The 15,879-nt window shown below is 39.7% G+C and overlaps 2 protein-coding genes across 4 annotated transcripts; one reads left to right on the top strand and one right to left on the bottom strand.

Moving 5' to 3' along the window:
• Positions 1-1,124: 1,124 nt before the first annotated feature.
• On the bottom strand, positions 1,125-8,158 carry LOC149651343 (coiled-coil domain-containing protein 102A). Of its 2 annotated transcripts, XM_089848219.1 has the most exons (8): positions 8,002-8,158; positions 6,979-7,429; positions 6,107-6,572; positions 5,771-5,879; positions 5,361-5,687; positions 5,015-5,289; positions 4,527-4,569; positions 1,125-3,430 (listed from the first exon to the last, which is right to left on the bottom strand). In XM_089848219.1, exons 2-8 carry the CDS (start codon positions 7,409-7,411, stop codon positions 3,347-3,349), a joined length of 1,737 nt encoding a protein of 578 aa, XP_089704345.1. In that variant the 5' UTR covers positions 7,412-7,429; positions 8,002-8,158; the 3' UTR covers positions 1,125-3,346. The 2 variants fall into 2 exon arrangements, with proteins under 2 accessions (XP_089704345.1, XP_089704346.1); XM_089848220.1 differs by lacking the exon at positions 4,527-4,569 and having other exon boundaries at positions 8,002-8,157.
• Positions 8,159-8,325: 167 nt separating this feature from the next.
• On the top strand, positions 8,326-15,836 carry Pcif1 (Phosphorylated CTD-interacting factor 1). Of its 2 annotated transcripts, none has more exons than XM_089848218.1 (13): positions 8,326-8,796; positions 8,884-9,225; positions 10,805-11,088; positions 11,261-11,642; positions 11,708-11,942; positions 12,024-12,123; positions 12,207-12,369; positions 12,486-12,661; positions 12,758-12,844; positions 13,489-13,667; positions 14,155-14,248; positions 14,424-14,599; positions 15,399-15,836. In XM_089848218.1, the coding sequence occupies exons 2-13, from the start codon at positions 8,979-8,981 to the stop codon at positions 15,742-15,744; spliced, it is 2,469 nt and encodes an 822-aa protein (XP_089704344.1). In that variant the 5' UTR covers positions 8,326-8,796; positions 8,884-8,978; the 3' UTR covers positions 15,745-15,836. The 2 variants fall into 2 exon arrangements, with proteins under 2 accessions (XP_089704344.1, XP_089704343.1); XM_089848217.1 differs by having other exon boundaries at positions 12,021-12,123.
• Positions 15,837-15,879: the final 43 nt, after the last annotated feature.

Below are 15,879 nucleotides of genomic sequence, written 5' to 3'. Positions count from 1 at the left end.
ATCGCTTCTTGGTTTAACTTTCTATGTTCCTGGATTCCCACGGAATGTTTTCGAACTTTAACCACTTAGCGCCTAGTTAATACTTTTATGAGTGAGCTAGCTTGGGGACCTCGAAATCCCTTTCATTTCCCAATTGTTGCTTATGTTTTATTTCTATTTTGTGTGTGCCTTTTTAGATATAGGCTTCCCACGCTAAAAGAGTGTTTTCGAACTTTGACCTCTTAGTACCTAGCTGAAACTTTTTATTATTTTCGACTCAAAGTCGCCCATAAAAACCACTCCCAGTGACTGTACCATGTCCTACCACCCTTTATGAAACACCCTCCAAGCTTGTTAGGGTTCAAGAAATAATTGACATGTTTGCTTTCACGGTGGCTTTGAGGCGTCATACAGTCCCCTCCCGATCTTATCATCTACTGATGCCAGTTCATTGCGACAACGTTTCCTGAGTCCTGACACTAAAGGCTCTTTTTTCCCCCGAAGGTCTGGAAAAATTCTTTAGGTATAAAAGAGGTAAATATTTCAGCTGCATTTATTGGTCAAGGTCAGGGTCAAAACGTTTTTCTTGTCACTACGTGAAATCAGGGCAGGGGGAGAAAGGTGAAATATTTCTTGGTATTGTTGCTATTTTTAGAAACCTTCTTTAAAGGCGAAGTCAGGAAAAAATTAAAGGAAAAGGAACGCTACTATAAACGTAAAGGAAAAAAGACTTCAATTAGCAACACTTGTCTTGCTAATTTAAAGGTATGACCAAGAAGTGATATCTAGTTTACCAGGGAGAAGGTATAAATTCGAACCACATTTCTAGCTTTATCTTCAGTCCAAACGTATAGTAGGTCCGGAGTTAATCCCCGCCTCTAAATTATACAACCAGCATCTTATTGGTTCTTGAAAATTCACGTCAGCGCGACGCGAATGACGAAAATTACAGTCATATTTTCCGACTGAGGAGAGGCGAAATAGCCCGGCGGCCTCCTTTTACGTCCCCCCTTGTATTTTGAATGGGGGACTGGGACTATGGCGCGCCAATACTTACTCATCTTATATCTTCTCCCTAGTAAATTAGATATCGCTTCTTGTTATGACTTAATGAGTTTAATGCAAATAATTAGTCAAGAAACAAGTCCAGGAGGTTAATAATTTTACTAAGGCTTTGGTGTTGATACCCTGTTACATATCATGTTATTGCGAGAGCTACAGGATTAATTATTAATTACTTATATTTAATTTTTAAATATTTCTATTTTTCGTTTACGCACCCGTTTATTGAAAATGTACAAAACACTCTGACATATTTTCACCCAACATTTATACCGGAATTAATTACCGTTAAGTTGATATGTTAGGTTAAATTAATAATTAAATTTTATCATCTGATTGATATATATAATTGGATCATTAACATTCAAAATAATTAAACGCAATGGAATGTTATTAGTGAAATTTATAAGAAAGTAATTTTTAAACAATTCCATATACCCTTTAATTATAAAGTAATTATAGCATGCTAATTAGTGTATCGTCCTTTTAGTAGAAAATAATCTTTAATTTTTTAGCGTAAACCAAAATACTTTACGACCACCAGAGGGGGCAATTCTTGCCATTCCAGAAGATAAACAAACACCACAAGGGTGAACTTAAGACGTCGCCTTTGGTAATTTCCCGGTCGCCAAGAAGCACCGCTAGAGGTAGCTGGCGCGAGTCGGCTAGCCTCCCAAAACGTATAGTGAACTCTGGCTCCGTCTGGCGGTGTTTCTCGGCGCCAGGGGAATAACCTGCCGCCCCTGCGCGTTGGTTTCTCTCTAAGTAATTAATGGAACAGTCTATTGAATTTCTATTCCAATGATATATACTCCTAGCCTTAAATTGAGTCATTCAAGTTTCTCATTCCGTATGGTCATATTTCTCTCTTGTAAACCGTTCATAGAGGAGAGGACAACAGTGTTTGCGTTAGCTCTCGGTCTCTACAAGTTTGAACCACAGGATTCCTGCTAGATTATTTCCAAGACTGACATTATGGGCTGGCGTTACGGTTCTAGTCAGTACTAGGATTACCTCAAAAGGCTCCAATGACTCAACAAGAAACCTACACCACCGATTTAAAGGCATTTTTGTTCTTTGGGGCAACCACACTAAGGTAAGCCGAACTATTCAATACTGTTCTGTAATTGTTTCGGTTTTAGTTAAACGTAATAGAGATATCTTAGTTGTGACGTCAGTGCCTAGGTAAAACGTCACCGGCTTAGGTTTGGCAGTGGGCGGCCATGTTTGGTACCACTTTGGTTCTATGGGCAAATAGCATGGGTGACGTCACACTAAGACTACTGAGATAGCTCTATTCAATGTTAGAGAGGAAGAAAGGGACTTGGCAATTCATGCGTAGCTCCGCCCCATTCTGGTATTCCCTTTCTTTAGTTTTAGAAGCTTTTTTAGCCCCGCCCCCTTCTGGTATTCCCATTTCTTTTGTTTTAGAAGCTTTTTTAGCTCCACTTCGATCCCCCCCTCTTAGTATCTTTCTAACTAAAGCGGAAGTACGCGTGAGGTTGCGTTGTGTGACGTAGTACTGCCGAGTGTAAACAAAGCCTTTCTGTTTTAGTAAATAACCATAATAAATAATAGTAAATAAAATTGGCCGCGCTTAATATAATTGCATAGTTAATTGCGCGATACAACGTTTGTTATCCCTTATTAATAAGCATTTAGGTGGGGAACTTAATCGCGACAGTCTCTGACATAGAGCTATGTCAGTTGTGACGTCAGTGCCTAGGTGAAACGTCAACCCACGGGCTTAGCTTTGGCAGTGGGCGGCCATGTTTGGTACCGCTTTGGTTCTATGGGCAAGTAGTACGGGTGACGTCACGCTAAGGCTTCTGAGATAGCTCTATAGAGTGCTGTCAGAAGCGCGGGTGTGACGTCACCCATGCTGTTTTCCCATAAAGAAAAAACGGTAACTGTCATGGCCGCCCATTGCTAAAGGCAGAATCATGACGTTTAACCTTGGATCTGACGTCACAACTGACAGCACTCTATTTCTTCGTAGTAGTTTTTGTTTTTTAAGCCATTTATCCTTCTAAAGAAATAAATATCGCGATGTAAGTTAATTTTTTTTTCTAAAATTTGAAAAGCGTACGTTAGTATTTTAAAATAATTATGAAAATTCGGGTAGAAAATGTTCCATACTAGGGATTAAAATTAGTGATAGGGATTTAAGAGACTGCACCCAATTGAAGGAAGATTCGTGGCACTTGACATTTGTAAAACGCGTATATACCATACAACAGTTTTTAATTGTTAGAAATTAGTATTTATTAATTTTGTATTTAAAAATCAGCGTTAATTGTCGTCTTCACTGAGATGCTCGCCTGGTAGCCGTTGATTCGACGTCGTGTGCAGACGGTTCAGGAGAAGGTGACTTCCGTTCAATCGAAGCCTGAAAACAATTCATTTCACTCGGATGCGGTAACGTAAAGTATAGACCATTCCATTAATTCTAGAAGAGAACCAAACACCATAGGGGTGGGGGGGACGCCAATCAAGAAATACCGCCCGCTAGAGGTAGTGCGAGTTGGTTAGCTTCCCTCCCGCGTGTTGTGAACTCGGGTTGACCTCCGTCTGGCGTTGCCTCTTGGTTGGCGCCAGGGAAAAACCTAATATGTTGGCCCCGCCCCTGTGCGTTGGTTTTTCTGCAAGTAACTAATGAAATAGTCTATAGCGCGAGAGAAGGTTGTGAACCATATTTGAAAGAGCGTCATTGTGACGTCCCCCTAATCGCATATGGAATTCAAGTCCGAGCTATTATTTTCCGAATGACGAGTAGTGGTGTACTATTACGCAATCAGTGACGTCACACTGACGTTTTTCAAAAACGGTACTCAACCAATTTAGTGTCTCTTGAAAATGGGAGAATGAAATGGTTTGACAATCTTATTATTAATCGGTTTATATACACCCTTTCGAAGAGTCTAAGAGGGAAAGGCGCGGGGGTAAAACTCTGCCTTCCATCTCGCTTTTTGGCGCCTGCGCTGTAGGCGTTTTCGATCTGAGAGTGCGCAAACACGGCATTGGAGCAACCCCCTTGTATCTCCCGATACTAAGGGTTGCCTACCCCCCCCTTTTTATCTCCCGATACTAAGGGTTGCCTACCCCCCCTTTTATCTCCCGATACTAAGGGTTGCCTACCCCCCCCCCCTTTTATCTCCCGATACTAAGGGTTGCCTACCCCCCCCCCCTTTTATCTCCCGATACTAAGGGTTGCCTACCCCCCTTTTATCTCCCGATACTAAGGGTTGCCTACCCCCCCTTTTATCTCCCGATACTAAGGGTTGCCTACCCCCCTTTTATTTCCCGATACTAAGGGTTGCCTACCCCCCTTTTCCCGTTGAAAGGGTGTATTGACGAAACATAAAGTTGTTGTTCGACCATTTCATTATTCCTTTTAGAAATCTTGCCACCAATGATAATCGCGCGCGTACGCGTTATGATCGTTTCGCGGCATTAGTGGAAAGGTTGTAGTTTATTTTACTAACCAAATTAGCTTGGTTATCGGCCAGTTCTAAGTATCCCGCCAGTCTGAGAAAGACGCAAAGAAAAGAAACAGTTTTAGCCAAAAAACACCACGTGAATCAAGAAATGTAAGAGAGCTCTGCAAAAGTCTTAAATCTGCTGGTATTATACAAATACAGGGTGTCCCAAAAATATTATTGGCACTTTACTCAAACGCAACGCGATTTGGTTAAAAATTAGTCCATGATGAAGAAATTTTAAATAAGGAAGTTTGATTAATTTAAAGTTAGTGGAAGAATTGTTGTCTCCCGAGAGAGAGAGAGATTCAGTTACTTATGAAAACCCAGGAAACTGAATGTCTCCGCTAAGTAACGTAAAAACAACAAGTATGACACTCGTCATTGCTGTGATGTCAAATTTCAACAAGTTGGTCGGTGTAAACACCATCCATCATTGTTGAGTGTCATACTTACTGTTCGCGGTCCAGGCTAATATAATAATGAGAACAAACCTGCTTTGTAAATGTTCTATTTGCATTTGCAGGCCTTCAATTTGTTCCTGCGATTCGTCATTGGCCCTTTGCAATTTTCTAATACTATTTAAGGAGTTGTCAACTTCGTCCTCGGCGACAGCCAATTCTTTTTTCAATTCGTCTATACGCCCTCTAAGTTTTTTAACTTCCGTTTCGTATTGTTCCGATCTGCGCGTTGCGTGAGATAGTTCCGTTGATTTGTCTTGTAACAGTTTCTTTACTTTACCATGAGCGTGCTTCAAGTCAACCAGCTCCTGGAAAAGGTTTTAAGATCGAGGAATATGTCAAGAAACAGTTTAGGAGTTCATGGGGCTTTTTAAGAAACCTTATTCTTTTCGTGAAGCTCCATTTGTAAAGTTTTAACGTCTGAATCGGAAGCGGAAGTCATTTGTTTCGTTTTCCTTTCTAGTCTCTCTTCTAGATCTTCGATTTGCGTTCTCAGTTTTTTGTTCTCTCGTTCCAGCGCTAATTTGTCCGTTTCTAGCCTTTCCCTTCGTCCCCACTCGGCCGCGTTTTCCGCTTGAAGTCTTTCGAGTTCGGAGCGAAGTTCCGCCAATCTTTGATCCAAACTAGATCGGTTGTTCGCTTCGTCTTCCAAATCTAAACGAATACTGTCTAATTCGTCTTGATGCTCCGCCTTAATTTGGTTCAGCTGTGGATTGACGTCAAGAAGATGAAGATGAAAGTTCTAAAGCGAATCAGAATCTCGGGCTAATTTAATTAATTAATAACAACCTCTTTGATCGTATCTTGTTTAGTTTTCTTTAAATCATCGTATTTGGCTCGAAGATGGCTAAGTTCTGATTGAGCTTTTTCCATATTTTGTAGAAGTTTTTTCTTTTCTCTTAAAGAAATAAACAACAACAAAGAATTGATAGTGTACAGGCAAGTGTTGCCAGTGATTTTCGAAAACGGGGGGATTATATGAACAAGATGGCCCCGGCCATATTACAGTTTTGCGCGGTCAAAGGGGTTACACCAAAAAGGGGCAATGGAGAAAAGCGCCCAGCCGCAAGGGGATAGAACAATAGTTTTCCATCTCTAAAGAGCGCAAAACTAAAAAATACTCACTGTCTCTCTACAACGATTGTTTTGGACATTTCGTCTAACCTCAGTTGCAACATGGATATTTTTTGTTCGATCATTTCCTGTATGGGTCCACTACAATCTTCGTTTGAACTTCTTTGTAAAGACCGACCACTTCCGGCTCGTTTCTCAGTCGCGGAAGTTGGGCTTAAACTATTCGAGGACACGGCGTTTGTTCCGAATAACTTGTCGAGAAATTCCAAATCTTGGTTTAAAGTTAAATGGCCTAACGCGTTCAGTTCCGATTCGCATAGGGCTTCCGCGCTTTGGTGGGTGTTACTGTTGTTGTTGTTATTTATAGGATCTAAAGTCGAGGACGGAACGGTGTCACGCGGGCTACAAGATTTCTCGCTGGACACGTCACGTTCCGCGACTACCCTTTCACTCGTGCCCATAGACGCAGTGGATGAAGTAAAATCGGGGGTTTTCTTTTCAAACAATCTATCCGGTTCTATATTCAAAGAAATTACGCGGTCAGTAATATTAACAGGCGCTATAAACCTCCGTAATTATTTTATATTTCAGTCCAAATGATTGATTGACATGCGCATGCAATCTAAATTTTATATTGGGTATTTTTACTTAAAAAGATACTACTAGCAACAAAAGCAAATAAAAATAACAGGAAGTGAAGCGGATTCGGAACTCTTCGGCTAAATATATTTATTGTAACATTCAACCAAAGATGCAAATTCCTTGACGTTTTTGGGCCCATTTTAAGTCTTAACCCTTCTAACAAATAATCAGCCACCATTCTTTATTAGCGATTAAGGATTAATAAAATAAATAGATTAGTTTACAACAGCGTCACACGGCTTAAGCAAGCCCCTCCCCCCTTGTAAATATATAGTATTGACCTATTCCGATGGAAGATGATAGTTTTGTGACGTCCTTTCGTAACTTTTCAACTTGCGTCAATAGTTCCTCGCGTTCGCGTTTCAAGACGTTGCATTCTTTACTGGACATTTCAAGCTTGCCACGTAGCATACGCGTCTCTTCGCGCGCTTTGTTTCGTTCGGTGCGAACTTTGCTCCATTTTTCGCGCCAATTAGCAGTGCAGTCCGACCACCATCTCATAGTTTTTTCCATCTGCGCGGCTCTGGCACGCGCTTCTTCCAGTTCGCGAAGACGTAATTCCTCTTTGGCTTCCCATTCGGGATCACAATGGTGTGAATGGTGCATGTGATGGTGTGAAGTCGATGTAGAGTCGCGTTCTCCCGTCCCGTGATGAGATATGGGACTGCGCCCATGACGTCTGATTGAGTTAGACATGGAACTCGCGTATGACATCTCATGCTTCCTCTTTAACTAAAAGATATATTTACAGGTTTTTTTCTCACAAGTATAGTGTAGTAATACCACGTATAGAGTAATGAAAGTACTACGTATGCAAACGTCATACCCTTCTATCTCTTAGCTTAGTGTCATCCCCCTACTAGGCGCGTACAGTATCCCCTCTTATAAGAGCGCGCCCAGATGGAGGGATACAAAGTGTACGCCCCTCTCTACCACCGCCACGAGTCTATTATGATGTAATATTGTTTACTAATATATATATTATCGTGTTAGTTAGTTTAGGTAAGGTTTAATATAGGTTTGTTTAGGAAGAGAGGGGTGTCAGTCTCCTGGGAACAAAGGTTCAGGAGTTAATTGGTGACACTAATATTTTCATCTGAGCATCATTCAGATCTGTATCATATGTTACCATTAAGCCTGGAATATTCTTAACTAGGCATATTCTTTTAATTAACGCATTGTTTCAGAAATATTGCTTTACATTTACAAATATTTCAACCAGGAATATTCCTTGCATTTTCCATAAAACCCATAAGATTTCAACAATATTTATTTATTCCCTTAGTTATTTAAAAACAGAATACCTATGAACTTCTAGTAATTTTTTCATTGTTCGTTACGCTTTATTTAAAGTAGCAATCAAACATTAAAAACTAATTAAGTCGCGAGTAAATATTGACATTTCAACGTAGGTGATATGACACAGGCACACAGCGGGAGTCCTAAGACCTTTAAAAAATGTGTGCCTCAATTGACGGGGGGCAAAGTCACTGACCCGAGCCACAGAATCAAATAACATGAGCCAATGTTTCTCAATTAACCAATAGAAACGCTTACATAAGAAATAGGGTGCGAAGTGTAGTACTAAAAGTGGATAAGGATCCATTAACCTTTCTTCATTGGCTTATTTCCGCTCCTGCTCCATGGTTGGTACTGGTAGTCAGGGCCGGAAATAAGAAAAAAATCTTAGAGGACATGTGTCCAGTGACCCCCCTATTTGTCTGGAAAATTTATTGGACATTGTCCACTGGCGTGTGCATAAATAGTGTCGCATCTTCATAGTCAAGCTATCAAAACTTCGGAAAATTTATTGGTCAAAATGTCCAGTGACCCCCTTAGTTTTTTAAAAAGTTATGGGACATTTTAAAATTTTATTGTCCTGTGCTTATTTCCGGCCCTGCTGGTAGTTGTTGATAAATCGGGTGCCATTAACCTAGGCTTGCATTTGACGCAATTTCAAAATTCATGTTTTAAAGCTAATTAAAATTGTAATAATTAGTAAGTTTTTAATTAAAATAAAGTTTTAAATTTCACACCAATCCAGCTGGTACAAAAATTCTGTTTTTAATAATCTTAGTGTTACTAACTTTTCAAAAAATGTAAGTAGGCCCTAAACCAAGGCTTAGATATTTGACTTTTACTTAAAAGACTAAAAGTTCGTTTTAATTTCGTTTAAATTTTGGCAGACTTCTATTTGGAAAGATGATAATGGTGGTAGTTTTAAATAAAAAGCTCCCGTAATTGCTTAAATAATTGGGAACGTGGTTAAAAGCGGTAGGATATGTCGTTTGATGAAAGTTCTCATCGTCAAAATCACATTCATCGCAACATAATTCCTGTGGCCAAGCATTTGGGTGTTCATGTTGAGTCGCGAATTACTACTCCTTTATATCATGAAATGAGTTTTTCACCCTTGGATTCTACCATATACAATCATAACACTAACAGTTCCCTGCCAAAATGGGATCAAAATGTGACAGCCGTGACAACACCACATATACAAGAGCATTCACCCATGACTGTGACAGGTATTGATCATTTCTAATTTGAAAATATAATTGCGTAGAAAAGTTTTATGAAAGCAAAATAAATGATAATTGTTCATTCTAAGTGTATTTTGTTATATGATGTGAAACTGTTGTGACAGAAGCTAGGCCACAAATTAAGTTCTTGTCTTTTTGCTTCAAATTTGTTTATACCTGTTTTATGAGGTAAAATTATTGGGGGTAGTCATTGGTTCTTAGTAGTTTGAATCGCCATCTGTCCACAAAAATAAGCTGCATAAAAATCCTAAAAACAAATCCCTAAAAAAGGCTGCTTTTTAAACCATATCAATCTGTCTTATAAAATAAGATATCATATAAAATAATATCCCCAATGATTTGAAGTTTATTTTACATGAAGGCTTTAAGTTAGTATTTTAAAATAATAATGTTAAATTGGGATAGAAAATGCTGCAAAATAGTGATATGGATTTTAATGGGGTGTTATTTTGAGGCTGACTGACCACAGCGCCATCTAACAGATGGCTTCCACTATAAACTAAAATTTAAAAATGGGCGGTTTTAGTATTTAATTCGCGTGTACTTGGCTCGAAGCGCGCGCGATCGAGTACTCTAACCTTTTTGAACACTCGCACATGCCTAGGCTGATAACAGCGCCATCTAACGGATGGTTCCCTCTATAAACTAACATTTAAAAATGGGCGGTTTTAGTAATTCGCGTGTACTCGGCTTGAAGCGCGATTGAGTATTCGAACCTTGGCTTTTTGAACACTCGCACATGCCTAGGCTGACCACAGCGCCATCTAACGGATGGTTCCTTCTATAAGTTAACATTTAAAAATGGGCGGTTTTAGTAATTCGCGTGTACTCTGCTCGAAGCGCGATCGAGTACTCGAACCTTGGCTTTTTGAACACTCGCACATGCCTAGGCTGACCACAGAGCCATCTAACGGATGGTTCCCTCTATAAACTAACATTTAAAAATTGCCGGTTTTAGTAATTAGAGTCTCTTTTTAAAGGGAGGGTGAAGTAGAAAATCAATTGATTTTTTATCGATTCTTCTTCTAATTATAAGACCATTCTGCATAGTCAAACATTCAGGAATTACTTCCGAATGATTTTAAAATTCAAATAAGGTTCAGATTTTAAGGATAATTCTAAAGAAGGTCCGACCAATCGCTTAACGCCTTGCCTTTTTATTAACAAAATTCTCGTGGCACGCTCCATGTCTCGCGACACGATTATCACGTCGCGCGCGAATTTTATCAAATCTCGTGATAAATTTCATTTGACACGGAACGTGCCACGAGAATTTTGTTAATAAAAAGGCAGGGCATTACGCGATTGGTCGGAAGTCCTTCTTTAAAATTATCCTTAAAATCTGAACCTAATTTGAATTTGAAAATCATTCGGAATCTGTATTTCCTGAATGTTTGACTATACAGACTGGTCTTATAATTAGTAGAAGAATCGATAAAAAATCACTTGATTTTCTACTTCACCCTCCCTTTAAACATATTCCGCTAATTAGAGGTCGAATGGAAATTTTCTCATTGTAAAAAATATCCGCGTATAAATTAAAGAATTTTTTTTTTTTTGGTAGAAATTGGGCCTCAAACGGTGGAGCTAAGTCCGGTGGGTGTAATGTCCCCTCCAAATTTGATGCCGGCGACGAGCCCAACTCCTTTTATGTCCCCTAATTCTCAACAAAGCCAAAGTGGATTGACGTTTGACCCAGTTCACGATCTGCCCCCTGAACTCCTTCAAATTGGATGGAGGAAGTTTTGGAGCAAGCGCGAAAATCGACCCTACTACTTTAACAAGCTGACCAATGAGTCATTATGGGAAATGCCCAGGATGCCAGGAATGGACAATGGGTCTCCGCAAGTAAGACATACTCTTGACATTGTGAAAACGGTTTAGGATAAAAGAATTATATAAACATAATTAGTAAAATATGAAACTTTTGGTCAAAAAAATCAGGGAAAATCATAGCAAATAGGCGAGCCCTTACCAAAAGAAACTAAACCCATCTCGTGTACCAATTGTACTCTTTCAGTATGATCCTATCACAGACCCATTAGGCATTCAAATGCCAATGACGCCAAAAGACCCGCAAACGCCGACTACGGCACCACCTATGCACCAAATCATCCCACCACCACCCGGGATTGTAACGACCCCCGCATTAGGAATACCCGCGCCCCACCTCTTCAGAGTTGGAGAAAAGCGTCGTGTTTCTGAAGAGGGTGTAGTGGGTCCGCCTCTTAAACGCTTTGTTTTAAATGGACCATGGGATTTAGAAACTCCTACAAACATTACTATTCAAGAGCGAGCTCCGACGCTGATGCCACCTCCTCATCCCGATATCGAACTCTACAGGGCTGCCTCTGTGTTAAAACTAAGACACACCTACCAAGAAATGTGCCATTCGAGAGAAGGTACCTTCCCTCGTTTTGTGGTAATTGCGCTCGGGGTAATTTTGGTTGTACATTTGGGGTTGTAGGAATAGACGCGCCGCGAGAATCATTCAATCGATGGTTGATGGAGAGGAAAGTGATTGACACAGGTTGTCACGATCCTCTTCTACCTAGCAATTGTATTCCCGAAGTATCCCAATCCATGTTTGGAGAGATCATGAATGATATCCCCATTAAGCTCATCAGGCCAAAATTCTCAGGCGACGCGCGCAAACAATTGTCCAAATACGCCGAAGCCGCCAAGAAAATGATTGACGTCAGGTAAGACCAAATTTCCCATCTAAGGTAATGAGGGAAATTTCGTCTTTTCGCGAATTACGATCATTTGTCTCGTTACAGCAGGAACGCGACACCTGAGAGTAGAAAAATTGTCAAATGGAATGTGGAAGACGCGTTTCAATGGTTGAGGAAAACTTTGAACGCCACCTACGATGACTATATTGTAAGAACACTCTTGAAAATTGTATTTTTGCGCGACAACAGCGAAATACCAACGGGTCATTTCACTCATTTGCCTTTTTTAAGGAACGACTGGCCCATTTGAAACAGCAGTGTCAACCGCATTTAATTGAAGCGGCCAAAGCGTCAGTCGAAGGCATTTGCGCTAAAATCTACCACTTGGCTGCCGAGTCCGCCACCATGATTAACGCCAAACATTGGGCGCTACTCAAACAGCAAGGAATTGAAGGTAATTATTATAAATTACCTTAGAATCGGGATAGGGTAACGTTATTATTACTTTCAACTCCAAAACCTTCGCAATTTGAAAACGCGACGCGATCTATTTAATTTTTTTTCTGTTAGAAATCAAAGAAAACATCACAATTGCAAATCCGAAGAAGGTGTATTGCTACCCTGTCCAGTTCGCTATCCCTTCGCCCAGACTGCCACCTGTCGACTTAATGAATGACAAGGAAGTCACCCTCCTGCGATACCGAGATGACATTGTTAGAATCAATACAAACTACTTCCAAAAACTAGTAAGTTTCAATTGTTACGCGTCATAGATTTAAGTTTGTCCGTCCCGCGCTCTTCTCTAATATTCTTTATAACGCACGCTACTTGTACTTCATTAGGAACAGTTGTACAGGTGGAACTGTACGGACGACAGGAAGTTTGAAAATTTTCTACCGCGTGTTTGGTGCATGTTAAAAAGATACCAAGTAAGTAATTAAATTGACCCTCCTTAAGGCACCATGGATAAAGAATGGGCGTGAGGAAATTTGTTTTCACGCTATAGGATAGGCAACTCCCTTTCTCCGACGACAGCTTAATCTGTATATACTCTGTTACAACATCGGTTGTCAGTACCCGCAAAGTTAGGCGTCTATGTAACGTAGCTTTGTCGGTGCTGTCAAGAGACAAAAAACTTCAGGATCTTCAGGATTTAAAATATCCGCGAGTTTTTTAGCTCGAGTGCACGGACCTATAGGCTTTAGTTTCAAATACGTGCAGTAGGCTGTAGGTAATTTCACACGTATTTGAAACTAAGGCCTATAGGTCCGTTCACTCAAGCTAAAAAACTCGCGGATATTTTAAATCCTGAAGATCCTGAAGTTTTTGTCTCTTGTCAGCACGCGCAAGGCTAGATTACATAGAGACCTAGCTTTGCGCGTGCTGCCAACCGATGTTGTAACAGAGTATATACAGAATAAGCTGTCGTTCGAGAAAGGGAGTTGCCTATCCTGTAGCGTGAAAACTAATTTCCGCAGGCGCATTCTTTATCCATGGCACATGGCACCCTGCGGGTTAGACAAAGCGAAAAGTTTTCTTATCCCCCTTGGCAACTTTGTCTTTATATTTAAAGGTATTTTTGGGTCCTGGTGAGAGTCATAGTACCCAGACGTCAATCCCCGTTTCGACATTAGAATCATTGAAGCAACATTTTGGCGTTACCTTTGAATGCTTCGCTTCACCTTTGAACTCTTATTTTCGTCAATACTGTTCCGCATTTTCCGATACTGACACCTTTTTCGGATCAAGAGGGTAAGTCACGAAAATGTGTGACGTTCTTTTTTAAAGATGTGTTAGAGTTTCTGTCATGGAAAAACTGTAAAAGTCAGGTTTAACCAAGAAGTGATATCTAGTTTATTAGGGAGAAGGTATAAATTTTCCACATTTCCAGCTTTATCTCCAGTCCAAACGTAGGTCCGGAGTTAATCCCCGCCTCTAAATTACAACCAGCCAGCATCTCATTGGTTCTTGAAAACGCACGTCAGCCTGACGCGAATGAGGAGGAAAATTAGGTATTTTCCGACTGAGGAGAGGCGAAATAGCCCGGCCTCCTTTTACGTCCCCCCCCCCCCCTTGTATTTTGAAAGGGGGACTGGGACTATGGCGCGCGAATACAAAGGCATCTTAAACCTTCTCCCTAGTAAACTAGATATCACTTCTTGGTTTAACATTGAAATTCGCGTGTAGAGTAAGATATTGTTTGAGCTTAGTGGTGAAATGTATTTCGGACTTTTTAAAGGTCTTTCCTTAACTTCCATCCATTGAGCGGCTCATTCCAAGCAAATCCACCATACTGCGAAGAGCTAATGGATGCCATGGCCACAAATATTGACGTAAGCTTGATTCTTATTAGTTATACCATAAGTGACATTACAACCAATAAGGATGTTGCCCCGAAATTGCATTGCGCACTTTCATTAAGAAGTTTTTTTTATTTCCGCAACGACTTATTGACACATTTTGAGCTTTTCCGGTCTGAATTTCTTGGCCTCTTAAAAATGTTTTCAGACGTTATTAACGGAAGCGGAGGAGCCATTATCTTTCATTGTATTTTTCCCTGAATGGAGAGATCCCGCCCCGACAGCCTTGCTCAAACTCGAGACGAGTACTTTCAAAAAGAAACAGCTTCTGATACCCGCCTTTGAACATGAACTGAGGCACGGATATCAACACGTTTGTCCCAGGTAAAGCGTGTGCCTACCAAAATTGTCCAATAAAATCCTATAATTTATCAAAATTGTCCGATAAAATCCTATACTTTAGCGATCTTGTATCATAAAATCCTATAATTTATCAAAATTGTCCGATAAAATCCTATAATTTATCAAAATTGTCCGATAAAATCCTATACTTTAGCGATCTTGTATCATAAAATCCTATAATTGAGCGATCTTATATCATAAAATCCTATAATTTATCAAAATTGTCCGATAAAATCCTATACTTTAGCGATCTTGTATCATAAAATCCTATACTTTAGCGATCTTATATCATAAAATCCTATAATTTATCAAAATTGTCCGATAAAATCCTATAATTTATCAAAATTGTCCGATAAAATCCTATAATTTATCAAAATTGTCCGATAAAATCCTATAATTTATCAAAATTGTCCGATAAAATCCTATAATTTATCAAAATTGTCCGATAAAATCCTATAATTGAGCGATCTTATATCATAAAATCCTATAATTGAGCGATCTTATATCATAAAATCCTATAATTTAGCGATCTTATATCATAAAATCCTATAATTTATCAAAATTGTCCGATAAAATCCTATACTTTAGCGATCTTGTATCATAAAATCCTATTATTTAGCGATCTTATATCATAAAATCCTATAATTTATCAAAATTGTCCGATAAAATCCTATACTTTAGCGATCTTGTATCATAAAATCCTATAATTTAGCGATCTTATATCATAAAATCCTTTATTTTAACCTACTTTTCTCATAAAATCGCGTAATACTTTTGTCAGATCGGACGTCAACGTGCGATCTGTCAATGGAACACTAATATTCTTCTTGCAAAACGAGAGTGGGTTCGAGAAATGGGGTCCGACAGACGAAAGAATAGAAGCCTTGTTAGAATCGTTAAAACTCGGTAAGGACAAAGACTTTAACACGTTAGCGACGCCGAGCGGCGGCCCAACGATAGCGACCCTTAACCCCGAAGCCACGGTGGCCACCCCGAAATTAACCCCCGTTCAGTGCGCGAGTAGTTCCAACAACAAAACAGTGACTCCTCTTATTAACGATCAAAACTCTAATACGAAACAATCGAACGAACGCTCCGCCGCTGCCATCTCTAAACCAGAAAGTTAATCCTTAATTAGTTGACTTGTTTTAGGCGGATTTTAAAAACTGATTCTGAAACGCATGCGCGTATCAAATTAATTATTAAATTTCTTCAAAAATTAAGAGGGGATAACAACACTCATACCATACGCGAATAAAATT

The sequence above is a fragment of the Phalangium opilio genome, unplaced genomic scaffold (genome assembly GCF_054372755.1).
Source record: "Phalangium opilio isolate 3A_F unplaced genomic scaffold, DU_Popi_V2 ptg000082l_1, whole genome shotgun sequence".
NCBI lineage: Eukaryota > Metazoa > Arthropoda > Arachnida > Opiliones > Phalangiidae > Phalangium > Phalangium opilio.
The sequence above is the reverse complement of the archived record's forward strand: the minus strand, read 5'-3'. Positions and strand labels throughout refer to the sequence as shown.

Coding starts and splice junctions, on each gene's coding strand:
- Pcif1 (XM_089848217.1), top strand. CDS start 8,979: ATGTCGTTTGATGAAAGTTCTCATCGTCAAAATCACATTCATCGCAAC. Junction 12,124..12,206: donor CCACCTACGATGACTATATT/GTAAGAACACTC, acceptor GCCTTTTTTAAG/GAACGACTGGCCCATTTGAA. Junction 13,668..14,154: donor ACCTTTTTCGGATCAAGAGG/GTAAGTCACGAA, acceptor GACTTTTTAAAG/GTCTTTCCTTAACTTCCATC.
- LOC149651343 (XM_089848219.1), bottom strand. CDS start 7,411: ATGTCATACGCGAGTTCCATGTCTAACTCAATCAGACGTCATGGGCGC. Junction 5,880..6,106: donor ACAATCGTTGTAGAGAGACA/GTGAGTATTTTT, acceptor TATTTCTTTAAG/AGAAAAGAAAAAACTTCTAC. Junction 3,431..4,526: donor CCGATAACCAAGCTAATTTG/GTTAGTAAAATA, acceptor AATTGTTTTCAG/GCTTCGATTGAACGGAAGTC.